The 24,381-nt window shown below is 40.6% G+C and overlaps 1 protein-coding gene across 3 annotated transcripts; it reads left to right on the forward strand.

Annotated features, from left to right (window-relative positions):
* Nucleotides 1–92: 92 nt before the first annotated feature.
* On the forward strand, nt 93–23,292 carry pax3a (paired box 3a). Of its 3 annotated transcripts, none has more exons than XM_012876506.3 (9): nt 95–492; nt 1,002–1,237; nt 2,046–2,175; nt 2,302–2,445; nt 12,757–12,956; nt 14,757–14,922; nt 15,035–15,255; nt 20,417–20,680; nt 21,631–23,292. In XM_012876506.3, the coding sequence occupies exons 1-9, from the start codon at nt 408–410 to the stop codon at nt 21,646–21,648; spliced, it is 1,464 nt and encodes a 487-aa protein (XP_012731960.1). In that variant the 5' UTR covers nt 95–407; the 3' UTR covers nt 21,649–23,292. The 3 variants fall into 3 exon arrangements, with proteins under 3 accessions (XP_035994017.1, XP_012731960.1, XP_012731961.1); XM_012876507.3 differs by having other exon boundaries at nt 96–492; nt 15,038–15,255; XM_036138124.1 differs by lacking the exon at nt 21,631–23,292 and having other exon boundaries at nt 93–492; nt 20,490–20,663.
* The last annotated feature ends 1,089 nt before the right edge of the window (nt 23,293–24,381 follow it).

Here is a 24,381-nt window from a genome sequence, read left to right on the forward strand (position 1 = left end):
TCTGTCCAATCACAGAGCTCCTCCTACTTCCTGATGTCCCGTCCCTTAACCAATCAGTGCGCCCAGCTGGGAGTCAGAGGGGAAAGCGTCCGTAGATAAAAATCTTTGACCAGCATCCATCCACTCAGAGCATCTTTCTTATCCTCCGAGGACCGTCCCGAAAGCCGGAGTATCGATTCCAAACTCTTCCCGATCCCCGGTCCGACCGCTGGGGAAACGACAGGCATCGTCTGTGGGGCCCGGATACACTTTTCTCCTCCATCTGGGGCAACCTGTTAACCCAAAGAATCCAGACGCCGGCAAAGGGTAGATGAAACAAAAGTGACAAGAGGCGAATCCTTTCTGGATTATAAGCAGCATCAGCATCCGAGGCAGCTTTGCTCCAAGCGACAGAGATCGGAGGCGATATGACGGCGCTGGCAGGAGGTTTACCGAGAATGATGAGACCGGCTCCTCACCAGAACTACGCGCGCGGAGGATACTCGCTGGAAGGTAAGAGGTCACCACCAGTTGCGGGTGGACGTGACACAAACTTTGAGAAGAAAAAAAAAAAAACTTCTGCAAAGTGTGATCAATTCGATTTCTTAGAATATTCACTCTTGAAAAATGCTCACGCCTTTCAATAAAATCAAAATTTTAGCGAATTCAGAAATTCAGAAAAAATAACAGTGCCACTTTTTTCGAAAAAAAAAAAAAAACGATAAAGATTTGAAATGATAAATCACATTAATTATGTAATTCACAACTAATTTTGTTTCAGTTACGTTTCTTAAGGTTCCGTGATGCAGCTATTCTTTTCTTAGTAAAGCAGAAATTAAAACTTTTTTTTTTTTAGGAAAAGTTGTCAATTTTTTAACGTTGAAGTTTACAGCCTAACTGTTTTTTTTAATAAATATATCAAGACAAATTATTTAAAAAGCTTAACCTGCCATATTAGACGTTAGATTACGCGTCATTTGGGAACATACAGTATTCAGCTGATGAAAGCGCTCCCTGTCCAGTTTCCACTCCGTTAGGACAGGGCCGGGTCAACCAGCTCGGAGGAGTTTTCATTAACGGCAGACCTCTCCCCAATCACATCCGCCACAAAATCGTGGAGATGGCCCACCACGGGGTCCGGCCGTGCGTCATCTCCCGGCAGCTGAGGGTGTCCCATGGCTGCGTCTCTAAAATCCTCTGCCGCTACCAGGAGACGGGTTCCATCAGGCCGGGGGCTATCGGAGGCAGCAAACCAAAGGTAAGGCGCACAGAACTGAGTTTCTTTTAATCCAAAGAAAGAACCTGTTCTTATTTACCGTAGTTTCTACACTCCTGAGCTCTGGTACCACTCCCTGAAAACCTCAAATGTTCAGAAACTGTCATTATTTGCATTATGTCGTCTCAATGATTTAGCAATTGTTTTTATTATTCTTGTCCTTGTTTTAAAATATTTTTTAATGGTTGTTTCTTATTTACATATAAAGGACTTTGAATCACATTGTAGAAAAAAAAAATGGTTATACACAAAAAGTTTGCTTTGACGTTTATATCTGTTCCCCCTCTTGTTTTTCTCCACTTTTTTTTTTTTTTTTTTTAGTTTTGTTATAATTCTTTTTTAACGATTAATCCGTTCCTGCAATTATTTCCAAGCTTTATAATGTTTGGAAATAAAACAGTTGATCAGTTTCCCAATATATTAGGAGTTATGTCAAACCAGAACGGTCTCTGCTGTTGTCGAAACATACAATACCAAAGTCTGTCCAAACCTTAATTTATATTGCTATTTTTTTTCTCTTTGAATAAAATGAAGATATAGGCTCCGCAGAAGTTACATTCATCTACTATTATATTGAAATTGTATAATTTGCTTAGAACAAAGCAAGGTAGACGTGTCCTTCTTTCATTCTGTGTTTATAAAATAACATCCTGGATCCCATCAAAGCTCTGTGGATGGTTATGGGGTGTAACTGTAAATTTACGGCGTGACGTGACGTTTTGCTTTCTTCCCAGTCGTATATTAAAACTTTACATCCGTCATGACTTTTCCTTTTCATCTTTCTATAAAGCAAAGTGCTTGTCCAGAAGTGGACAAGAAGATCGAGGAGTACAAGCGAGAAAATCCCGGCATGTTTAGCTGGGAAATCAGGGACAAACTACTGAAGGACGGAATCTGTGACAGGAACAACGTCCCCTCAGGTAGACTTGAAGATTGATTGCAAATTCTATTTATTTTTTTCCGTGAGTGTTTTGGGCTGCATAACCAGTATTTATAGTATCTATGAAGACTCCACTAAAGTTGTCCCTCTGGTCACTGTTCCTCAGTGAGCGCCATCAGCCGCGTCATGCGTTCTAAGTTTGGCGGAGTTGGTGAGGACGAGGAGGAAGAGGATGAGATGGTGAAGAGGACGCTGGAGGACAGCGAACCCCGGACAAAACACAGCATCGATGGCATCCTGGGAGACAGATGTAAGTACGACGTTTTGCATTCTGACAAGTCATCTAAGATATTGGCAAAATAAACAGAAGACTGATCTGGTTTCAATTACTTTACCATTACATATTCATGCTTAAATACGGTGTCAATGTGTAGTGCTAGTTTATATTATTATTATTATTAATAATAATAATAATAAATATAGTTTGATTATAGTTATAGTTTCTAGAATACTCTATGCAAGCGCATTTCAAGTGTAAAGCGGTTTATGCGCTAATGCCGCATACAAACAACAAAAACTACACAGAAGAGCTTTAAAAAAATCCTTTGTCTAACTTCCAAGCCTGAGAAAGTTTTTTTTTTCCTTGCCCTTAATCGGACACTTGAGGATGAACTTCATCGAACAAAGCGCGGAGAGTCCATTGAGTCTCACACCTCAGTTTGACGTGCACAAAAGCCAAACTGCAGCGCGGAGCGCGGTGTCGTACAAAAAGATGCCAGGCTTTTTTTTTTAAATAATGAGGAGAAAAAAGGGAGAGGGGGAAAATACGGTGACAAAAAAAAAAGGGGGCGAGAGGAGACATTATGAGCACGCAATGAGCGATGAATTATTCACGGAACCACTGCGCCCCGATTGCACAAAGAAATGCACCGTTTCGAGCCTTCTGTCACTGTTAAGAGTTTGCTTTTTTATTTTAAAGAAGTCGAGCCTTTTAGACAAACACCTGTTGATTTATAACCTGTTGGCGACGCAGCAGGTTTGTTCAAAAGGAAAACCCGGACATAACACATGCAATATAGTTAATTATTAATAGCGACATGTCCCGAGAAGTTGCTGTGCGCCTGTTTGTGCTTTAAATACCTCGTTGTAAAGTTGTTTAAAGTATTCTAAGAAAACCAAATTTAGGTCTAAATTTGTGGGGGGAAACTCAAATCAGACCTCCACCAAACTGATCGGCGGTCGTCATTTTTACGCAGCCTTTTGTTTTTGCGCAGCGCCCTTGACGCCTTCAGGGATCGCGCACAGGGAAACTGTTCTCCTCACTAGATTAAATCCAAACCCTTTATTTCTCTCCACTTTCATCTCAGGCTAAAGTCCGCCCCCTTTTCCTTTTGGCCCTGGGCGCCCACATTTAATACGGGGTCTGTGTTGGGACACTTCCCACCCCTTCTATAGCCTGTAGCCGTGGCGGGACAAATCCACTGACTTGGTAAAAACGCAGAATATATCATTCTGAATAGAGATAGAGTAATCAACGATAGGTGGACTAATTTTGGTCTATGAGGAATGTGCTTTATATATATCAAAATGAAGAATATTTAGTGTTTGTTAATTTTTGTTTTAGAGAATCTAAAATAACTCAGTAACAGCCTAACTTCAAGCACTTTCCCTAATCCAGATCAGCCCTATCTCAGTCTTGTGTCTCTTTGGGGAAAGCAGTAGTTGTTTTCTCTCTTTTATAGCACTTCATTAGAATGTGAAAAGGGTGGTTTGGGGACCGAGAGAGGGTCTTCTGGCCAAATATTGATTAAGTAGGTGTTTGCAGAGGCCATTGTTGTGGTGGGGAGAGGCCTGTTGCTCTCTGCCCCTTTCTCCTTTACCACTATTGTTGGCTTTCCATTAAGTGCTAAGATCAAAGCTGACTCATTTAGATTTATTTGTCTGGGAAAAGGAGAGCTGAGGTTTGTGGGATAAAGTACATTGTGACATCAGCAAGTTGCTGAAACATTGTTGGAAAAGGCATTTTAGCAGTAATTAGCATGATTTTTTTTAAAAATCCAAATATTCTTTTTGAGAAATTAAGGACTTATTTTCTGTTTATCACTTTCATTAATGAAACATTTATTCATTTACATATAGTTTTTATTTTATTATTTAATCACACATCGTGTCAAAGCTGTTGTTCTTGCTATGAAGGTGCTTGATTTAATTGATGACATCCTCTATTTATTAGTGTTAGCACATTAGCCTTTAGCCTCATTTAACTAACTAAAGTAACCAAAGTCATGAAAGACAGCCACTCTTGCAGGATCTTTTATGACAGGACGGATGGAAGAGGGGGTGAAAGACAGAAAGAAGAAGGAGGGGGGGAAAGAAAGCTCAGAAATACAAACAGTCAAAGGGATAACTTTTCTTTAAAAGGGAGTCCTGCCGAGCCAGAGTGAATGAGCCCAGTTCTTTCAAATGTGCCATGGTGAACGCAGTCAACATGTAATAATTGGTCTCATTGAGGTGCATTCCAACAATCTGCTGCCATTCTCCTGCCTCCATTGTGCCGGGGCAGGCAAGTAGCCAGAGGGACAGGAGGAATCAAGTGCTGACAAAACATGAAAGATTTAGCTGCTTTTGTCACAGGAGCTGAGTGGGACTTTGTTTGTGTAAATAAACTGGGACTATATAGGCTCCCTGGGATCTTGGCATGGGTTTTAGGATGAGGGATATTATGTGAAAGTGAGAAGGACTGGAGAGTTAATGTCTGCGCGTATGCCCAGTTTCGAAGCTATTTAAAATGTGTGTAACCTGCGGTTCAAAAACCAGTATAGAAGAAATATGACTTTATATCTATATTATCTATACCATCTTTGAGATGATATAACTTAAACACTATATATGAGCAGATGAATAACTTTTACACAAAGTAAATGTGTTTTTAAAGTACAGTGGTAATATCCTTTAACTGTAAACAGAAAGATGTACTGTATGTGGAGTTTTTTTTTTTTTTTTTTTAGATTGTGAGACCGAAGGCTCAAACGCAGCCAGAGGAATGTCTGCTGCAGCAACATTTCCTTTTTCCTCTGAGGGCTGGATAGAGCAGAAATTTATATGAGGGCTTTATTTTCCTTTTTTGTGCTGATAGTGTTTACATTGCCTGTTTATTGTGTTTGGCTACTTGGAAAAAAAAACATAATTCAGAAATTCAGAAAGATTTGTTGTAACACACGAATACTGAAGTAGAAAGGAATAATGTATGTTTTTCAGAATTATTGCGTTGTACAGAACTATCTTTTATCTGCAGTAACAGCCAAGCAACATGCCTGTGCAAATTCTCAGTTATCCGGGTCATCGCAAGAGCAAACAGGCTTAAATCGGAGGCAATCAGACTTTCGTTCAGTTCTTTCTGAAAACGTTTCGACACCTGTCCAGGAGTCTTTGTCAATTCTGGTGACTCACACTTGAGCAACCTGCTGTTGGTGCACTGCTGTTTTTAAAAAATCTTTTATGTCTCTACCAGCTTTGCGCATCTCGAGATTTTTTTTTGCTCATTCTTTGCAAAGACACCAAACTGGATCAGAATGGACGTGAAACAGCAATATTTTAAGTCATACAGCAAAATTGCCAATTTGGTTTTGGTCTGGACTTTAAATCTCAAACACATGATTAGGCCTTGATCACAAACATCCTATATAGCTCTGGCGGCATGTTTAGGGGCATCGTCCTGCTGAGAGACAAACTTCTTCTCTAATCGGAAGTCTTTATCAGCCTCTAAATTATTTTCATCAAGGCATTTCACGTTTTTGGTTTGATTGGTCTTCCAATCAGCTCTTACCAACTTCTGAGTCCCTGTTGACGAAGAACATGCCACAGCATGATGCTGCCACCACCATGTGTTGCCGTGGGTATGGGGTATTTTGAGTGATGTGCAGTGGTAGTTCTGTTTGACACATATGCCTTGTGAGCAAAAAAGTAAAATTTCATTCTCATCTGACCAGACCTTCTTCCTTTGGTTCGCCTCCTATGTTGTTTTTGGTAAACATTAAATCTATTTACTTATTAGGGCAGTTGGTCATGCTGGATATTTATTTCTGAGCATCAGAGTAAAAGAGGCTGAATGCAAATGCAAGCCCAACTTTTTTGACTTTTTATAGAAGAATGTAAAACTGTATTTCTTTCTACTTCACAGTTATGCGCTACTTTGTTTTGGTCTTTTAAATAAAATACAAACAAAATACATTGAAGTTTGTGAATGGGATGTGAAAAAAAAATGTGAAGACAAAAACAAAATCAGAGGGAATGAATACTTTTAAAAGGCACCAAAGATGGATAGATGACCCTCTTAAATATAAGCAGTCGAAACTTTCACCTTTTACGTTGGCATGATTCTCAAGACTCTCTTTCTTCCGAAAGAAAGGAAAAAATCCACACTAGCTGATCTGCAACTGAATACAAACTCTATGCTTCATTAAAGCCTCTTTCTCTGTTGGCACCCACATTGTGATCCCCCCAATATTAATTCAAAGGACAATTAATGAATGCAGGCCAACTTTGAAGTAATGGGCCGGGGTCCTGCCCCAAGCCAGCCCCTTGGCGCTGATGTACTCCTTGCATTCTCCCTGAATAACCCCAGAGACACTACGAAGTGACTGAAAAGAGAAGTAGCAAGCAATAGAAGGTCAAGAAGAGGAGCCCCGGCAGAAAAAAAGAGCCTTCTATTTCCTCCAAGTATTAGCCAAGCAAAACTCTGTGATGGGGAGGATAAAGGGGCGTGAGGAGAAAAGGGTCGGGGGCATGGGGACTTTGCAAAGAGTTGCACAATGGGATGGTTAATTGAGTAAAGCCAGACAGCGTTGTCAGTCACTTAACTTTGTTCAGGCTCAGGTTTTGTGGAGCTCTTTCGTCTTGCAGATTGCACGTTATGGACACGCCGGCAGAACTTTGTTGCTGATTGATTGATTACTTTTTTTTTCTCCTTACGTTAGGGTGTGGTAAGAACCCCGCATTTGTGCTAAGTCGGAGATAAAATTCCTAGAAAAAATAAATATACTGAGTTTGTGTGGTCAAAAGCGAAAGCGAGCAAGCTGCAGGGTATTTTTTTCCTTCTCGGCTGAGTGCTCCTGAAGTTTTGTTGAAGAGCCATCGGTGAGGCTGTTTTCACTGCGGCGCTGTGTGGTGGCTGTGAAAAGGTCAGGGGCCAGATTAGGGTCACTTGACTGTTACAACTATCAGCCCCCAGGAACTGGAGGTTAGGATAATGTTTGGAAAAAATGTCAACTCGAAAACACGCGCAAGGGTTTCAAAGACAGGGTCCTGCGCTGACTTGCACTTTAATATCTTACAACACCTTCCGAGATTTTTTTTTTTTAAAAACACAGAAGTGCTTTCTTGAAATAAGCTGCTTGGTTTGGTTGTCATCTTTGCTAGTTAGTCTCCGTTTGACTGGAACGTGCAATGGACTAGCCTTTTTTTTTTTTGCTTGCAGCCCAGTATGGGCTCCGCTAGGGGCTTTGTCTCCACACGAAGGGTGGAAATGCCACCGTGAAAACTGTCACCTAACTTCACCGCAGTGGAACGGAATAATAACCATCACACACTGGGCCCAAATAATAGCCACGCAGGGCTCTTCGTGGCTTCTTGTCGCTGCTGCGGCGTTGGACAGAGAGACATCTTTCAGCTTCATATCGCCAGCTCCTTCTTTGTCCGTGAAGTGCCAACCTCCTGTGCTCTTTCACTTAATTTTGTTTTGTGTCCATCACATCATCATCTCACTCTCTCTTTTTTTATTATTTCCACACACCACCCCACCCCTTCCCCAGGCAGCTGCAGGTTTCTACGGGCTCTTTAGCAAGTCAAGTGAGCAGCCCACTCTCTCCCATTTTTTCCCCTTAAACTGTTAACCCCAGCTGAGTCCATAAGCTGTCAGTTTACCATTCTCTCCCCCCTGAGTGCATCTGCTTGCTTTGGCTCTATGCGGCACGCAGCTATTTTATTCAGTGGCCCCTCGCACCGCGCTCCCTGGCCTGAAAGGGCCAGATCTACTTCCCTCAGCAAATAGCGAGTTCATTTGTCTCTTATGCCCTTTGTTTTGCGTTGCGAACACATGTCACCAGCTCAATTACCTTCTCTATTAAAAGCCCCAGGAGGATGGGCCAGCCAGCCCCTACTAAGATAAGGCCATAAACTGCCCCATATGTTTTGGTTTCTCCCTCCATATGCGATTCTTCATTTTTTTTTAATCCTTTGTCACACCTTCCATTTCTTTTATTTTGAACCACGGGTGTGAATTTCTCTGCACACGTGAGCGAAGATGTGGCCATGCGCAGCTTTGCGTGTTTACTTATATTCAAGTTTCCTGAAGGGTGAGGCGAGGGAGGGTGGGAGAGGGGTGGATGTCCGCCAAGCTGAGCCTGTGCAGTAAACAAGATCAGCCTTTATCCTCATGGCAGGAATCCTCTCTGGCTTTTTCGGGGTAGGATTTTTTTTATTTATTTGCATCTTAGATGCACTCCTGGTATTGGTGAAGCTAATAGGACTGGAAGTTTGCCAGGTTTTCATCATTTTTGTCTGTATCTGTCTCTCACTTTGTTTTCAGTAAAGAAGCATATTTGATTTTGTTCACCGTTAAATAAACTTTTTGCATTAACTTGTTAAACTCCATTCTACTTCCTACATATATCCTTTTTTTGCGGGTTAATGCAAGGGATTTGTTTAACAGATTTACACTTCAAATAACCTTATTTATCTCTCTCTTTTTTTTTTTTTTTTTACAAAATTTCTTTTCTTTAATGTTTACATAGAAAGGATAATTCAGATTCATTAAAAACAGCTTGCTCCTGATGTAGTAGCCACATTGGCTTTTTTCCCATCTGCTAGTCATTATCAGGGTGATGCTAAACCAAAATTATATCAAAACATAGAATCCCATGATCTGTTAAACAGGAAAATAGTCAATAAAAAATTTAAAACACATAACAAGTGTGGAACAGCCTACATACAATCACAGATTTCTATCAGCCAGTCACTCAAACTTCAACACTTTTTCTTGTACAGACATGTGTAACATGTGTAACTCGCTAGAAATTATTAAACTAAATAGACAAAAATCAATAAATGGAAGAGAAATTATACACCATAAATTATACACATAGACCTGTTGAGAGAAATAAAACAACAGCCAGCTAAACAATAAATAGTAAACACAGGATACAAAAATCTTTGAAAATTAAAACTAAGATTAAAGTTCAACTAAAAGCCTCACTAAGTTAATCCATTTTTAGTTTGCTATTAAAAAGAATCAACACTCTGAGCTTGGGTCCACAGGAAAGCTGTTCTTTAGGCCATGGCTGTCGCAGTAAGTTTCACTTCTCACTTCGGGTGCTAGCAGAAGATCTTTTCCACGGGGTCTTAACAGTTGGGCCTGTATGATGAAAGCAAATCTTTTCCCCTGATACGAAGAGTTTATTGCCAGAGCTCCAAGTTGCTCTGGAACTTTCTGCGTCGGAGGGACTTTGCTTGATCTTCAGTTTTGTCCTGATTGCGCTGAAGAACATTTTGTGAATTGATATTTAAAATGTAGTTTAAAAAAAGTCACCAATTGTCCTCGGGTATTAAGGAGACACAGAAATAAGGAGCTGTGTGTTAACAGCATAATAGTGAAAATGAGTGTTGCTCCTTCTACACTGCCCTTTATAACATATAAAAGGTAAAATGGGGTAGAGGTTAAAACCAAGTGTTGTGGGGTTAAGTTGTAACACTTAGATGAGTAAAATCCTACAGTTGCAAAAAGTTTTCAGTTAATAGGATATGATTTAAACCACGTTTGGAGATTGGTTACCAACCACTGTAAAATATAATTTCCCTTAGTCCTTTGGGTCCCAGTACTCTAAGTATTGGCGGCCGTGTCAGAAAAAGCTGACCGCTCAAAGCCACTTATCCTGTGTGGGATTTTAAAATCTCCTCCGCTCACAGACAGGGGTTGAGTATTCCCAGCTCCTCTGTTGCTTTATCTGCTGCATCAAATTTGATTTGAGCGTTTAAGCAACGCCGATGCTTCCCTTTATATGGCCAGTGTCATCTCCTCCATCGCCATTGTTGTGTGGAATGTGTGGGAACAAGTCTGCTTCATCAGCGTGGCTTAAATCATTCTGAGGCAGTGTTAGAACCGGGTTTGATAGTGCTGGAGATGTGGATGTATAGCGATGGGTGAATCCAGGAAAAGAGACAAGTGATGTGAATGGCTGAGGTGAAAGAGACAGGTCCCATTTCTTAACAATCGCTGCCTCCCCTTCATAACGCCGTAGCCGTGCACCCTCCACCCCCAGCATCTTCTTCAGGTGCCTTCAACTTTCCTTCTCCTCTCCATGTCAACCCCTTTGACTTCCCATCCCCCAGCTTTGTGCCCCTCAGGCCATGGAAGGAGGGGATATAGGGGTGCTCCCCTGCTGTGCCCCTCCACAGTCCCAGTGGCCCTTCTCTGGACCCTTTTGTGCCCCTTTTTTCTCCTCCTACTCCTCATTCCCCTACTCCAGCCCCCAACTTACCCTTCAACCCCCCAGCTCCCCTGCTGGGCAGGTGACAGGCCCCTGAATGAGGGCCCGGGCGTCCCTGATGGCTCCTACAGATGGAGCGTGGTAATCGGTCCAATAGAGCCCTGCCACAGGCTTTTCCCCACTGCGATACAAAGGCTCGGCCACATCACTCCCCAAAAATAAAGGAAAAAGGGGGTGAAGAAGAAGACAGAAAAAGACAAAGAGCAAGGGGAGGATGACAAAAGCTTCGCTGTCTTTTGCCATTAAGAGAGAGTCCAGGATGGAGTACTTTCTTTAGAGTTACAAATAATAAAAACAGGAAGGGAAAAAGAGGAAATGGCAAAAATAAAGGGGGGGGGGGGTGTACTCCTGCAGTTTTCTACAGGAGTGTATTTTTCTTCACACCTATTAGACCTTAAACTTAGTTAAATAAGGCAACCTGCATCCAAAACTCATACAACTCATTCCAGGAGGATCCTCAGTGAGTGTGCTAGTATGGCGCCTCGATCTGGTTTAGATCTAATAATGAGCTCGTCTCAGAGTCAGTTTCTTTTTCTTTTTTTTTTCTTTGCCAGCAGGCCTTTGAGTAGCAGCATTCCCTCAGGCCAAATCCATGTGTAATGCCTGGTCAGATACACGCTGGCAACCGGTGCAAACATTTCCTGCCTTCCTGGCAGAGGCTCCAGAGGCAAGGGGAGATTGCCGACCCCTCCTGGAAGCCCCCTATCAGTGTCTGACTCGGCACTTTTGAAATTAAAGCCTATAAATCTAGAGGGATAAGGAAGAGTGAGGCGTCTGAGGCAGACTAGCCTTTCACTTGGATACACTGGCCCATTTGGTTTTGAGTGTCTGTCTGTTTATTGTAGCAAAAAGGTGGGGTGTACCCTCTTGATGCGGTCTTTTTAGGGTCGACTATGTAGCTGATTTCAACTCTCTGATTTTCACGTCACTGGAGGCCGGAAAAAAATCCAGAAAATGAAACGGGGTCAGATTGCTGATGATGGACACTGGAAAGCTGTCGGACTAGCTCTTAGGACTTCAATGCTTCATTAATAGATTGGAGCCTTTACACAAATATAGAAAACATCTTTTCTCTACATAGATTCCCAACGTTCACTGATTCCCCTCATCTGCTGACTTACAATGCTAAAGCTCCTTCCCTGTTAGCTCAGTCAGTTCCTTCTGTCCCGACAAAGCAGATTAAGAAGCACCTGCATAGGGCTGCCTTCCCTGTGCTTCTGAATATCAGCCTAACACACAGCATGGCTAACACTAGGAGAGACACAGTGTCCCAGGCAATAGATGCCCCAGAGGGATCTTGTCCTCTTTAATCCATGTTCAAGCAGGCTTTTGCTTTTGATCCCATGGGAACCACCGAGGAGTTAGGAGGACCCAATCTAAAGAGGCTCTGTGCAATGTGCTGTGTAGCAGCTGATATGCTATGTCAAACTATTAATTTACATAATTAGAAACAGTCTCTGTCAGACTCTGAATCCTAATCTGTCAAACAACAGTTCTGAATGATGCATTGTTTCCTACCTTTGAGGCATATTTATCCCAAATTTAAAGAAGGAAGGAAGCTTTTGTATATTTCACATAATTAACAATATCTAAATAAATATTTCCCTTTGTAGTCCCACGGGGGATAATTTTGTCTCTGCGTTTAACCAATCACTGAGTGCATCAGTGGTTAACAAGCTGACATTTATATTTGCGTTCAAGATTTCTAAAATGCAATCATTCTGTTGAATAAAATAAAGTTTAGAATTCAGTGTTTCATTTATTTGGTTTTGTAAAAGCAATATAGGAATGTACAGACTTTAACACCTATTATATGTCTTTTGAGTTTGACAGTTTTAACATTCAAGATGGCAATAAGAGCGTTTTGGGGGTTATCTTTAAAATGTCTGTCAAGGATCTTTTGAAGAGCCTCAGAGGAATAAAGTTATCTGCGCGTTCTCATCACTGCAACTGCAACCAGCACAATAGCTTGTCTTAGATCCGGCGATTGTCCAAGTATCGACCGCAAAAGGCTTTTGCTGTGTGTGCAGGTTCTCAAAATCATAAACCAACGGTGTGCTTACGCTTTTGAATTCCAGCGAGCCACTCGGACGAGGCCTCTGACGTGGATTCTGAGCCAGGCCTGCCTTTAAAGAGGAAGCAGCGGCGGAGTCGGACGACCTTCACAGCGGAGCAGCTGGAGGAGTTGGAGAGGGCCTTTGAACGTACACACTACCCAGACATCTACACGCGAGAGGAGCTGGCTCAGAGGGCCAAGCTGACAGAAGCTCGGGTTCAGGTTAGAAACATGAGCACACATCCAAGTCTAAATCTTGACAGCGCGGGGATCTGTTTCTCTCTGAGACATGTGGGTGTTAAGTTGTCTTGGGATGTTGCTACACATTCTTTACAGACTTTGGACATGTTATATCCCCAAAACACCCCCGAACTCCCCCCCCAACGCCCCCCACCCACTCCAGCACCCGCCCTGTTGCTGCCCACAGAGATACTCACAGTACTCGCTATACACAAAAACAGCTTTCTATTTTTGTCAACATTTTGCCAAAAGGGGGCTATGTAAAGATCTACAAATAGATCCTCAATTTAGATAGCTTCTTGATACAGCCTTTAATAGCCATAACAGCCCTCTGGCGTTACATGAACTCTGTGACTTGAAGTAGCACAGATGTTAAGATCTCTATCAGCATAGGTCCCTGCAAGGGGACAGAGAGGCCTTGCACAGATATATTTTCGATGACCCGGAACAAAGCACACTTGTTCTTGGATCTCCATATTTTGCCCTGTTCCCCAAAACAAACTAGTAAGAGTAACATGTGGGATTTTACATGAAAGGCCAAAAACACAGTAGTGCACGATTGCAAAGTAGAAGGAAAAAAAATCGGAAAAGTCTGGCATTGATGTAATAGGTATTTAACCCTCTTAGTCAACATTTTGTAGACCCACCTATTGCTACAATTACAGCTGTCAGTCTTTTTTTTTTTTTAGGCGGGGGGGGGGTCTCTCCCAGCTTAGCACATCTAGAGACTGAAATTTTTAGATCTAAACCATTCTACTGTAGCTCTGGGTGTGCATTTAGATTCAATGTCTCCTGAAAGATGAACCTTGGCCTTATTTTTTTTTGCAGCCTCTAACAAGTTTTCTTCCAGGACTTTTTTGTTTTTAGCTTAATGCATATTCCAATCAACTCTAACCAGCTTCCGTGTTCCTGGTGAAGAAAAGGCATGCCAGAGGCGGATGCTGCCACCGCTATGAATTCCAGCTGGGATGGGGGTTGAATGGTCATTTGCACCATCGTTTTGGTCTGGGTTGTAAAAGTTTAATTTTTGTCTCATCTGACATAAGCACCTTCTTCCACATATGCTGTGTCTCTTTGTAGAGTACATGACAGATATAGTTATCCTGCTAACAAATTCTTCTATCTAAGAAATTTGTCTCTGCAGCTCCCACAGAGTCACAGTAGGCATCTTGGTTGCTTCTCTGATTAATGATCTCATTACTTAGCCTTACTCCCTTATTGGATGGTGGGTTGAACAATGCTTCATGACATATTGAAACCTTAGGATGTTGTTTTATGACCTAACCATGGTATAAACCTCTCCACAACTTCATTCCAAGATCCATCTGATGTATTCCTTGATCTTTCTGATGTTGTTTATAGACTAGTGTCCTCTGACAAACCTTGGGGTTGTCCTAGAATCTGCACATGCGAGTTGATATTAATGTCTCTTGAAGTCATTGGTTGCACTTGATTTTATGAGAGGGTATCAGATTAAAAGGGGGCTGAATGCAAATGTATGTCAGACTATCCAGATTTTTATTTGTAAAAAAAATAAAAAATTTAAACCATTTATCCATTTCCTTTTACCTCACAATCAGTTGCTATTTCTGGTGATATATCATAGAAAATACCATAACTAGAACTGTGAGAAGACAAAAAGCTAAAAGGTTCTAAGGGGGAAGGACGTTTTTTGTACACTGAATATATGAAAAGTGGCCATTAATTCCTACATCAGTGAAGAAACCAATATATTTGCCAACAAATACATTTCTCTCATGGTCTGTTATATTTTTCTCTCAGGTATGGTTCAGCAACAGAAGAGCTCGGTGGAGGAAACAAGCAGGAGCCAACCAGCTGATGGCTTTTAACCACCTCATACCAGGTGGTTTCCCACCATCAGCCATGCCTGGCCTGCAGCCTTATCAGCTCTCAGACAGTCCGTACCCTCCAACCTCTATAGCCCAAGGTGGGCCTTAGTAAACACACATTTGTTTTATCGCTAAACCGTTGGAACTAATAACAAATCTCATAAATAAAGGCAATTTCAACGACACAATTAATTCCTGTTTTATGCTCAGCAGCCTCTGATCAGCCGAGTACAGTCCATCGGCCTCAGCCGCTGCCACCCAACTCCATGCACCAGAGCGCGCTCAGCTCATCAGCCTCCCAAGACGGAGGCTCAGGATACTGCCTTTCTTCCGGAAGACACAACTTCTCAGGATACACGGACAGCTTTGTGTCCCCAACAGGACACACCAACACTGTTAACCCCAGCATCAGCAACACCATCTCACCGCAGGTCAGTCACAATGGATCAAATCAAATACATTTCTGATCAGCTCACGGCTATGCAAATTGTACATATCGAAACAATAAAGTGCTTCTCAAGGATGATTCAGCACATAAATGTAAAATCATTGAACGAGAACCACACAAATGTAAACACTTAAAAACGAGAAAATAAGTGTCACAACATAGAACATTGTGGCAGTTGCCCGGAAATGGTATGTCTTGAGGAAGGCAGCTATAAACTCATAGCAGCAGCAGAATCTGACGCTTAATAACACGTTGAGGATGGTGCACAGGAACTTACCTTATATTTAAAAAGCACCAAATTCATTTGAACCGCCTGCACAAGGAGTGTGACACAGAACTCTCCTTGGATATGTAAGTCAGGCCAGTTTGGTTCTGCAATCCCAGCTGCATGTTTTGGTCTGTGATCTCGTAAGATCCAGCTGGTACATGAAAAAATTCGTGTTTGTGTGTTGGAAATATTATCTGAAAGGGGCTTTAGTCTACGAATGCACCCCTGTGGACTCCTATAAGTGCTAGCACTCACACGCCACCATACATTTAGCATATCAGTAAACAGAAGGCTTCACAAAGTGGACCATATTGTCAAATATTAACACACACAAACACGTATTTCTCCGTATGACCTGTAGTAGGAGGTGTCACTGTCGTGAGACTAATGAAGCCTTGTCAGGATGTGGAACTCTGTAGCTTTTCATCGTTTTGTTTATCCCCACAGTTAGTTTGATGAATTTAAAATGTGGCAAACGTCCGTCACCGGAGAGACGGAAACAGAGTGGAAACGGGGAAGGATCTATGGATGTCAGATGATGACACAAATCAAAACTGAAAAGACAATTATGGTTGATTACACAGTCATCAGTGTCCATCAGTGGCACCCTACAAGCACGGGAGATGGACTAACAGGCGTAAAACGAGCTTTTAGCTGCCACAAAGCGTGGCCAGCCCTCGTGCTTTGCATGCTGGGTACTAATTCCCCATGAGGGAGGATATCTAACTCCTGTTTGGCACTGATAAAAAAATTGAAAAATATGTCAGGCAGGTTTGTTGCCTTTTGTTGTTGATGCCTGAGGATGTAAATATTGTTTGGGAAGAGGGAGCTGAAGGCATCTTGTGAAGTGAAAGTATAATTGACTGCTTTCATGTGTAATTTCCAATTATATTTTTCTCCTCAAAAACTGACCACATGTGCTGATAAAACATTTCCTGCGTTTTATGAAAGGTAAAAATGACAGATTGCAAAATACAAGTGTGGATTCTTGTAAACTGCCAACCTCAATAAACGGTTAAACTGTACATCAGACAATTACTTTGTTGAAGCATGGCTGGTCTGCTAGTGGGAAGCTGCCTCCTGTAACTGGCTGTGGTAAGAGTTCAAATACCTGCAGGGTCAAAGAGCTACTTCAGCTCCAATAAAGAGGCCAAAGGTGCCCTGGCACTGTGCATGGTTTCAGCATTAACCTTTGCAGGCAGCTGGTACAGAATGGAAATCTCATCTGTCAAATTGCACCGCTCTCCTTTAAGGTTTTTCTCAGTCTGGGAATGCAATCACTGAGTGTTCCAGTGTCCTAATTGATTGGAATGAAGTAATCTAGCTCCTCCTAACAAAGTGTATAATTTATGCAAATGAATCACTTTGTTGGCTAATTTGTTTTAATTTGTGTATTCATTGCAGCTGTTTGAATGTATATTACGAATCAGTTTTCTCTATTTCGTACGATGATTTAATTAAGTTTCAGATTTTAACTTAATAAGAGAGAGGAAATGGAAAATAAATTCAGTGACATTGAAAGTAAAGGACCTCTTTGCCCTTGGAAAAAGTTTACTGCTTCGGTTTTTGTGAAATTGCCTCGGCTTTATGGATTTTGCACACAATCCTTGTAGAAATTACACCCCTTGTGCTATCTCAACTCCAGATTTATCTCTAAACGCTGCTCAATTCTACCCATTATCCCGTATACATGAGAGGATTCCGCTAACTCCTGATATGGTCACATCACAGCGCCGCACGTCCTGCCTTAGACGAGGTTTGCTTTAGATCAGCGATATTCTCATCTCAGCAGTTAGCTCTCCGCCGAGACCAAGCAGACAGGCCGATGCCTTTCTGCATCTCTGGCGTCGCAGCTCTGATCTGGTGCATACCTAAGCAATCCTTTCTCACCAAGGAAGCAAGAAGCCAGGATTTGCACCCCCCTGGGACCTAATCCCCGGAACAACCTCAAAACAGACAGACTGCTGCTGTTTCAGTCGCTTGAAGAAAGCGCATGTAGTCCTGAGCATGCAGGTCAGACACACTCTGGACACATACTAGTGAACTATTAATGCTTTAAAGTTATATTCTCTAAGTAAACATCAACAGACAGGACTTAATCTCAAAATACTACTAGAGAGCTTTTGAAAACTACAAGTTTAATTTAACAGTTTATTATTTACAAATTATTCCTCTACATTGAACAAAAATTATCCATCTTGTATATCCTTCTAGCCAAATTGCGTTCATATGGTATGCTTTATTGCTATTGCCAGGGATCACTGCGAATAAATGTGTGTAATCCACATTAAAGACATATGAGTTTACTTTTGTCAATCCGCACAAACATTTTCTGATCAGATGGAAACGGGTTGGAAAAACTCATGTTTTCACATCGTTCTTCATCATTTGTTCAGCAAGAAGCTACTTGCGTTTTGGTTTTGGCTGTTGCTCCATTTAATTCAACACGGATTGCATAAAAAAAAAAACTTTTTCAGAACTTTGCTTCTCACGCAAACCCTTTTGCAGCTGTTCACGATGGATCACTGATACCCCGGCAGCCCTGACATCAGAAAAAAAAAAGACATGCCGCACATGCATGTGCACATACATAACTCACTGTTCTAGGTAGCTTTAGCACACCAACACACCTTACTCCTGCTTCGCCTGTACCCTTTGGCCTCCTTTATGAGGACATGGTGATTTTGGAGATAGACAGTAAAAGTAATGTGATACAAGCTATTTTTATGTATGCATACAAAGGAGCTTTGCTTTCTGTAAATTCAGGTTACAAGGTATCACTCTCGTGCATTTTACAAATTTTTATGGCCCTGGACCAATTTCCACCAGGTGTTTGTTTGACTTCTGCATTTTAACAAAATCCTTTTTACGGTATACAGGAACAAGTATTCTTTCCCCTCAAACTTTTTTTTTTACTTTCAGTCATGTTATAACAACCAATTTCAGCCTCTTGTAACTCAAAGTGACTCAAGCTTTTGAATGTTTTTTTAGAAACAAAAACTGGAGATATGTGACATGCATTTCTTCTCAGTCTCCTGGAGTCAATACAATTCCTTTCTTATTTGCAAAATAAGATTGTCTCTGTGAGCAGCACTTTTCAAATCTTGCCACAGATTATCTGTTAAATTTAAATCTGGCCTTTGATTGGGCCATTTAAAGACAAAAACGCTTTGATTTGCACCTTTCTATTGGTAAGAGACCAGACTTAAATGAAAAATGGAAAAAGTTCTATTAAATAATGCAAACAATGGTTAACAAAACTTCAATACAAAATAACTCAAATGGTAAATAGCATGGATTTGGGCCCAACTCAACTAAAGTGAACTAAACAGTAACAAAAACGCAAACAAAACTGACCTCCAGACAAAGAACAAAGGTTGCTTAAATAGAGGTGAAATAACCTAAACTTTCCACCTGAGGGAGGAACAGCATAACAGAAGAACAACAAACCAAAAATATAAACACAAAATTTAACATAAACAAACAAAGCGAAATCATCTTTAACTTAGCACAAATATGTGAATATCAAAATAAAATAACTAAGGTCAACAAAAAAAAGTCCCCCCCCCCCTCCTCAGTCTTTTGGAGTAGTGGTATGTTCCTGGTTTCCCCCTCCAGCTGATTTGTATTTGCTGAACCTAAAAAAAAAATAAAAAAATAAAAAAATAAAAAAAAACAAGTGTAAGTAAACCATTCAGACAGATATTAACTAAAGTGCCCCTATTAGAAAATATATGTCTAAATCAAATAATGTGAGCTTAATGTATAGTGTAATCTGGAACCAATAAATGTAAGTTATGAAAAAAAACAACAGTAACACTCGGTGGTGGTGGTAGAAGTATCCACCGCACCATTGTAGCTCAGGCTGTAACTTTTGTGTCATAATCCTACTACGAGGTGAGCCTTTACCCCCAGTCTCAAGTCCTTAGGAGCATCTAAAAGGGTTTTGTCCATGATTGTTCACCCATCATTTAATCATCCCTGGCCAGTTTTCTCATCTCAGCATTCCCATAGCATGATGCTGCTACCACCATGTATCACTGTTGCCATTGTGAACTAAGGGTAGTGGGAAGTCAGTTTTCTTCAGCACGCAGTGGTTTTTATTGCAGGGCAAAAAGTCTGATTTTGGAAAAATCTTACAATAACAATTCTTTCAGATGTTTGTTGCAGACTATGTAATGCTCTGCTCTTCCCACCGGTCAGTTTAGGCAGATGGACATGTCTTAGTAGTTTTGATGTTGCATTATACTCCTTTTCCATAACTACAATGGATTTTGAAATCCTCAATTCTTGGGATATTGTTTCATAACCTAACTCTGCTATGCATTTCGAAACAGTTTAATCACTGACCTGTCAGCTGAGTTTCTTGGTCTTCAAGAAACCTGAAGCAAAACCTCTTAGGGCGTCACCGAAAAGCTGGATTTACACTGAAATAAAATGATGCCCTACTTTGTGCTGGTGTATCGCATGGAGTCTCAATGAAAAACATTTAAGTTTGGGGTTTTATCGTTATATAATATTTCTGCAATGCACTATATGCTAGTGTTTTTTTTCCCAATATGCTTCCAAAATCCTGACAGAACGTGATATGACAGGAAAAATGGTGCAACTCCTAAGCCAGAGTCAGTTTGCCTGGCAGGATGACGAGAACATTTCTGAGGAGAGCTGCTATTTTTCACAGTGAACAAAAAGACATCCTTAACCTACAAGTGAATAATGGAAAATATATAAACAAATAGCAGCACAAAGTTTACAAAAGAGAAAATATAAATAAATAAATGCATGTAGCTTTAAACACCAGAACATTTCAGTGATGTTATTTTGAGTGAAATTTGCATCTGTTCTGACGAACCGGTCTTTCTGTGTCTCCTCCCAGGTGATGGGCCTGCTGAACCCCAGTGGAGTGCCGCATCAGTCCCAGAGTGACTTTGCCCTCTCTCCTCTCACAGGAGGCCTTGAGCCTAATGGAGCCATGGCTGCTAGCTGTCATGGCTCTCAGCGCTTGGAGGCCCTTCCAAGCCTAAGCAGCATGCCCGCCCTACCAAGCACACAATCCTACTGCCCAACTTCCTACACCTCCCCAGCATACGCCGTCGACCACCATCCTAGCTACCAGTACGGACAGTACAGTCAGAGCAAGGTAGCGTACATTTGTTTTTACAAGCTGTTCCAATCATATTGGCTGCTATTGAGAGGAGACATCATCTGCAACACCATCCCCTGGCTGTTGATTTACCCTAACTTTTCGAGCCCACAGTTAATTGCAGAGACCGTTCTGATTAGCGAGCGTCTCAAATCTCCATGCGCTGCAGTGGAATTACGTTGGGGTTTGGGGATCACTAGTGGCCGGGTTACTTCAGTTTACGTTACCATCATTATGGCGGCCCAGTCTCTATCTCAGTACACGCGTTTTTACTGACTTTTCTTTCATGACCCTGTGTGATGAGCTTGCCCATCAACTCCACGGTGCAGCTCACCTAGCCATGTAATGACCCCTGTGTAACAAGGATAGCTGCCCAAATAAAAGGAGCCACATTCCCAAAGCATGTTTGACAGGAGGGAGGGGGGGCTGCGTGGGCTGGAGGGTGGGGGGGCTGATCTGAGGTACACCACCACATGTTGACCGGCTCGTCAGTGGCAACATCTTGATGTCATTAATTTAGTCAGGGACCTGAGAGAAAGCCACATGGGCTGGGGGTGGGGAGGTGGGGTGTTCTGGTGAAATGTGTACATGTCTGTACGTGAGCAAAGGTATGTGTGTATGAAAGCATGGCGAGTGGGCTCTTTAACAGGGGGGCGATTATAGCCCTTGGCAGCCCAGGATTAGAACCATGTGGCCCGATGGAGGTCAGGTTTGGGACTGTCATTGATCAGTGAAGCCGTGCGGGGATCCATGCTAAAATTGATCAATCCCTCAACCTTCAGGTTTTTTTTCCTGGTCTTTTTACCTGACCCCCCCCCCTCCTCCCCCCACACACAGATTTTTCTCAATGCTCTATAGTAAACTCTATAAACTTTCTTCTCAGCTTTTCGGTTACGTTAGGATATAAGGCTGAAAAGCTTTAACCTTCTGTTTTCTCTCCTTCATAGGTGCCTTTCATTATATGAAGCCCCAACATGGCCCAAGCAGGAAGCTCATATGGATACGCTGACATTCCTACCCGGAGATCACCACCACCCACTTCCTTCGCCAACTTCTCCAACCCTGGGGACAGCAAGATCAGCAGCGGGGGAGGTGAAAGGGTTTACTTGGTTTTCCTTCGGCAAGAAGCAGAGATACCCTGGATGGTGGCGTCGCGATGGAAAACGAAGAAGTTTGATTGTAATGACTGAGGACTGTAGGCGCAGTCATGCATATGAAGTTGGACATAAAAAATGTGGCTGCGTTGAGAAATCAAGCCAGAAAGCATGAGCTGAAGCACTGGCACCGGTGCAACCCAAAGAAAGTGCAATACATTCATACCTCATGTGCTGTAAATGAACATAGATCGAGGGTTTCCTGTTTAATCCTCCATGAACTGCTCCCTTTTTTTGGTGGTATACAATTTTGGGTGTGCGCATTCATCCATCAGGGGAACGTATCAAGCAATGGATAGTAGAGAATGTAGTCATACAGTCTTTTTCTTTTGCCAAAAAAAATATCTAAATAAAACTCTCAACCAGTGAATACAATATTCAGCTCTACTGTTAATTTTTGTTGTTGCTTTGCATGTTTATTTAGTTGTTACCAGGAACTTGTCAATTTTTAGTTGCCTTCCTTATTTATTAAATGTTGGTTAACTGTTTTTTTTACAGTCACTTTTTTAACAAGTGCTCCACTGTGCTTAAGTCTTACAAAAAGTTCATTATTCCTTTTCTTTTGTATGATTTTTGTATTTACAATTGTGTCATTTTTTTGTAACAGGTTTTGTGTAAAGTATAGCACTATTACTATTTATAATAAACAATGTACAAATTGCAGAAAGTTTACATTTTTTACCTGCTTTCATTTTTTGATAGTAAATGATTTAAAATTTAATGTTAAATTTCTACAATCAGCAAGCTTAAATTTTATTCAATTAATTTCAATGGTGTTCTTGTCCAGTCAACAATTATTTTGGCCATCTCAAAAAAAGCAAAACAAAACAAAAGAAAAAAAGAAAAAAAAAAAAGAAAAGAAAAAAACACAGACCTTTAAAAAACGATCTCGCAAACATTCCCTACATTACTGTATGATTCTTATCTTTATTGATTTGCAATCCTGAAAAACAACATCCTGTAAAAATTAATCTTTAGGTCTCTTGTAAAACAGCAGGTTTCTATGAAGTAAAAGAAGTTAGGGCAAGATAAGCTATTTAAAATCTTTTCTGAGAAATAATGTGACGTGTGTCCTCTCTTTCAACTGAACATCAACAACAAACACATCTGTTAAGGTGGAATACAATTTTTTTGTGCTCTTCTTTAATTTGTACAATGAGATTTTGTTGGCTTCAGCTAAAGGATACAAATGGACAAATGTAAGAAAATATCTGATGGAACAGGCAAACTTGATCTAGAGTCACTAAAATGTATTTTAATTACCCTACAAGCCTGAATGCTAAAATTGAAATAAAAGGTGTTTAAACACAATGTTGCAATAGGGGTGTACACACTTATGCAACCAGGTAGTTGCAGTGTTTTAATTTTTTTTGTGTATTTTCTTCATGATTTTGTTTTTCAGTTACATTTTACAGGATATGTGTCATATTAAAATAAAATAAAAACAAAGACTTGAAAATATTTGTCATGTAATATCAAGTCACAAAAACCTGGCTTTCTAACAAGAGATAAATCAGGAGTGGAAAATATTGATGAATAATTATTGGTAAACAATATTTAAGTATCATCCATTATTGCTAATTAATAATTAGTTGTATAAATTTATGTGCATACATGTTATTGAAAACAGTAATTAGGTCACATACATTGTTATTTGTCACTAGTTTCCATTAAAGTAATCACCCTCCTATTAACTGTGTGTATGTGTGTTTGCGTTTGTTAATCAGGCAGGGCTTTACATATATTACAGATAATTAAACAGATTTTGACTGGGATTGACCACTTAATACCACAACTATTAGTAAACCATACCTGAAAAAGAATAATACGCAATAGAAATTTGTTTTTTATTTAAATATTGAATATTTTCAAACTGCAAACACTGCATTTGTGTAATTATGTATACTCTGATTTTTTTCCACACAAATATTGTGCAAGATCATTGATAAACTAGAAACAACAACATTTAACTGAGATTTTTTTTCCCTTCTAATAATTCACAATTATTTTTATTTAGTGCTATTAAAAATGTATCATATGAAACTACTTAACGAAATATCAAAACAGAATTATAAAAGAATGATATATTTTTGTGTTTATATTACAGCACATATATTATAAGTTGCTTTAAAATAAGAAACAAAAACTTAGCTGTTTTAAGATATGTAATCCACAGATAATTTTCACTGTAAAATTTTGACATTTGTTTTATTTTAGCCTCAATTTGCTGATATTGATTTAAGTAATTTGACCCAACTAATTTGGAACAACTGAGGTTGAAAAGTTATCCAGCTGGATACATATAAAATTTGGGGGTGTGAGAATAAATTGTTATTAAAACAATCACAAAATGTTAATTTTTAATGCCTCAAGTGGTTAAGGTCAAGGAAGGTGCCTACATGAAATTTTAAGAATTTTTATATATTGCAATTTATTATAATCAGACAGAAAACAAGCGAAATAAAAGGAAACAGAATAAACTCAGAGAGACTTCTGTTGGATTTCCAATCATGTTTCGCAAGAGTGGTTCTAGGTGTCGAGGAG

This window comes from Fundulus heteroclitus, chromosome 6, assembly GCF_011125445.2.
Source record: "Fundulus heteroclitus isolate FHET01 chromosome 6, MU-UCD_Fhet_4.1, whole genome shotgun sequence".
Classification (NCBI taxonomy): domain Eukaryota; kingdom Metazoa; phylum Chordata; class Actinopteri; order Cyprinodontiformes; family Fundulidae; genus Fundulus; species Fundulus heteroclitus.

What these genes read in the sequence shown, in the direction of transcription:
- pax3a (XM_012876506.3), top strand. Translation starts at nt 408, where the DNA reads ATGACGGCGCTGGCAGGAGGTTTACCGAGAATGATGAGACCGGCTCCT. An exon ending in CGGAGGATACTCGCTGGAAG is followed by an intron (nt 493 to 1,001) that starts GTAAGAGGTCAC and finishes CTCCCTGTCCAG; the next exon opens with TTTCCACTCCGTTAGGACAG. An exon ending in TCGGAGGCAGCAAACCAAAG is followed by an intron (nt 1,238 to 2,045) that starts GTAAGGCGCACA and finishes CTTTCTATAAAG; the next exon opens with CAAAGTGCTTGTCCAGAAGT.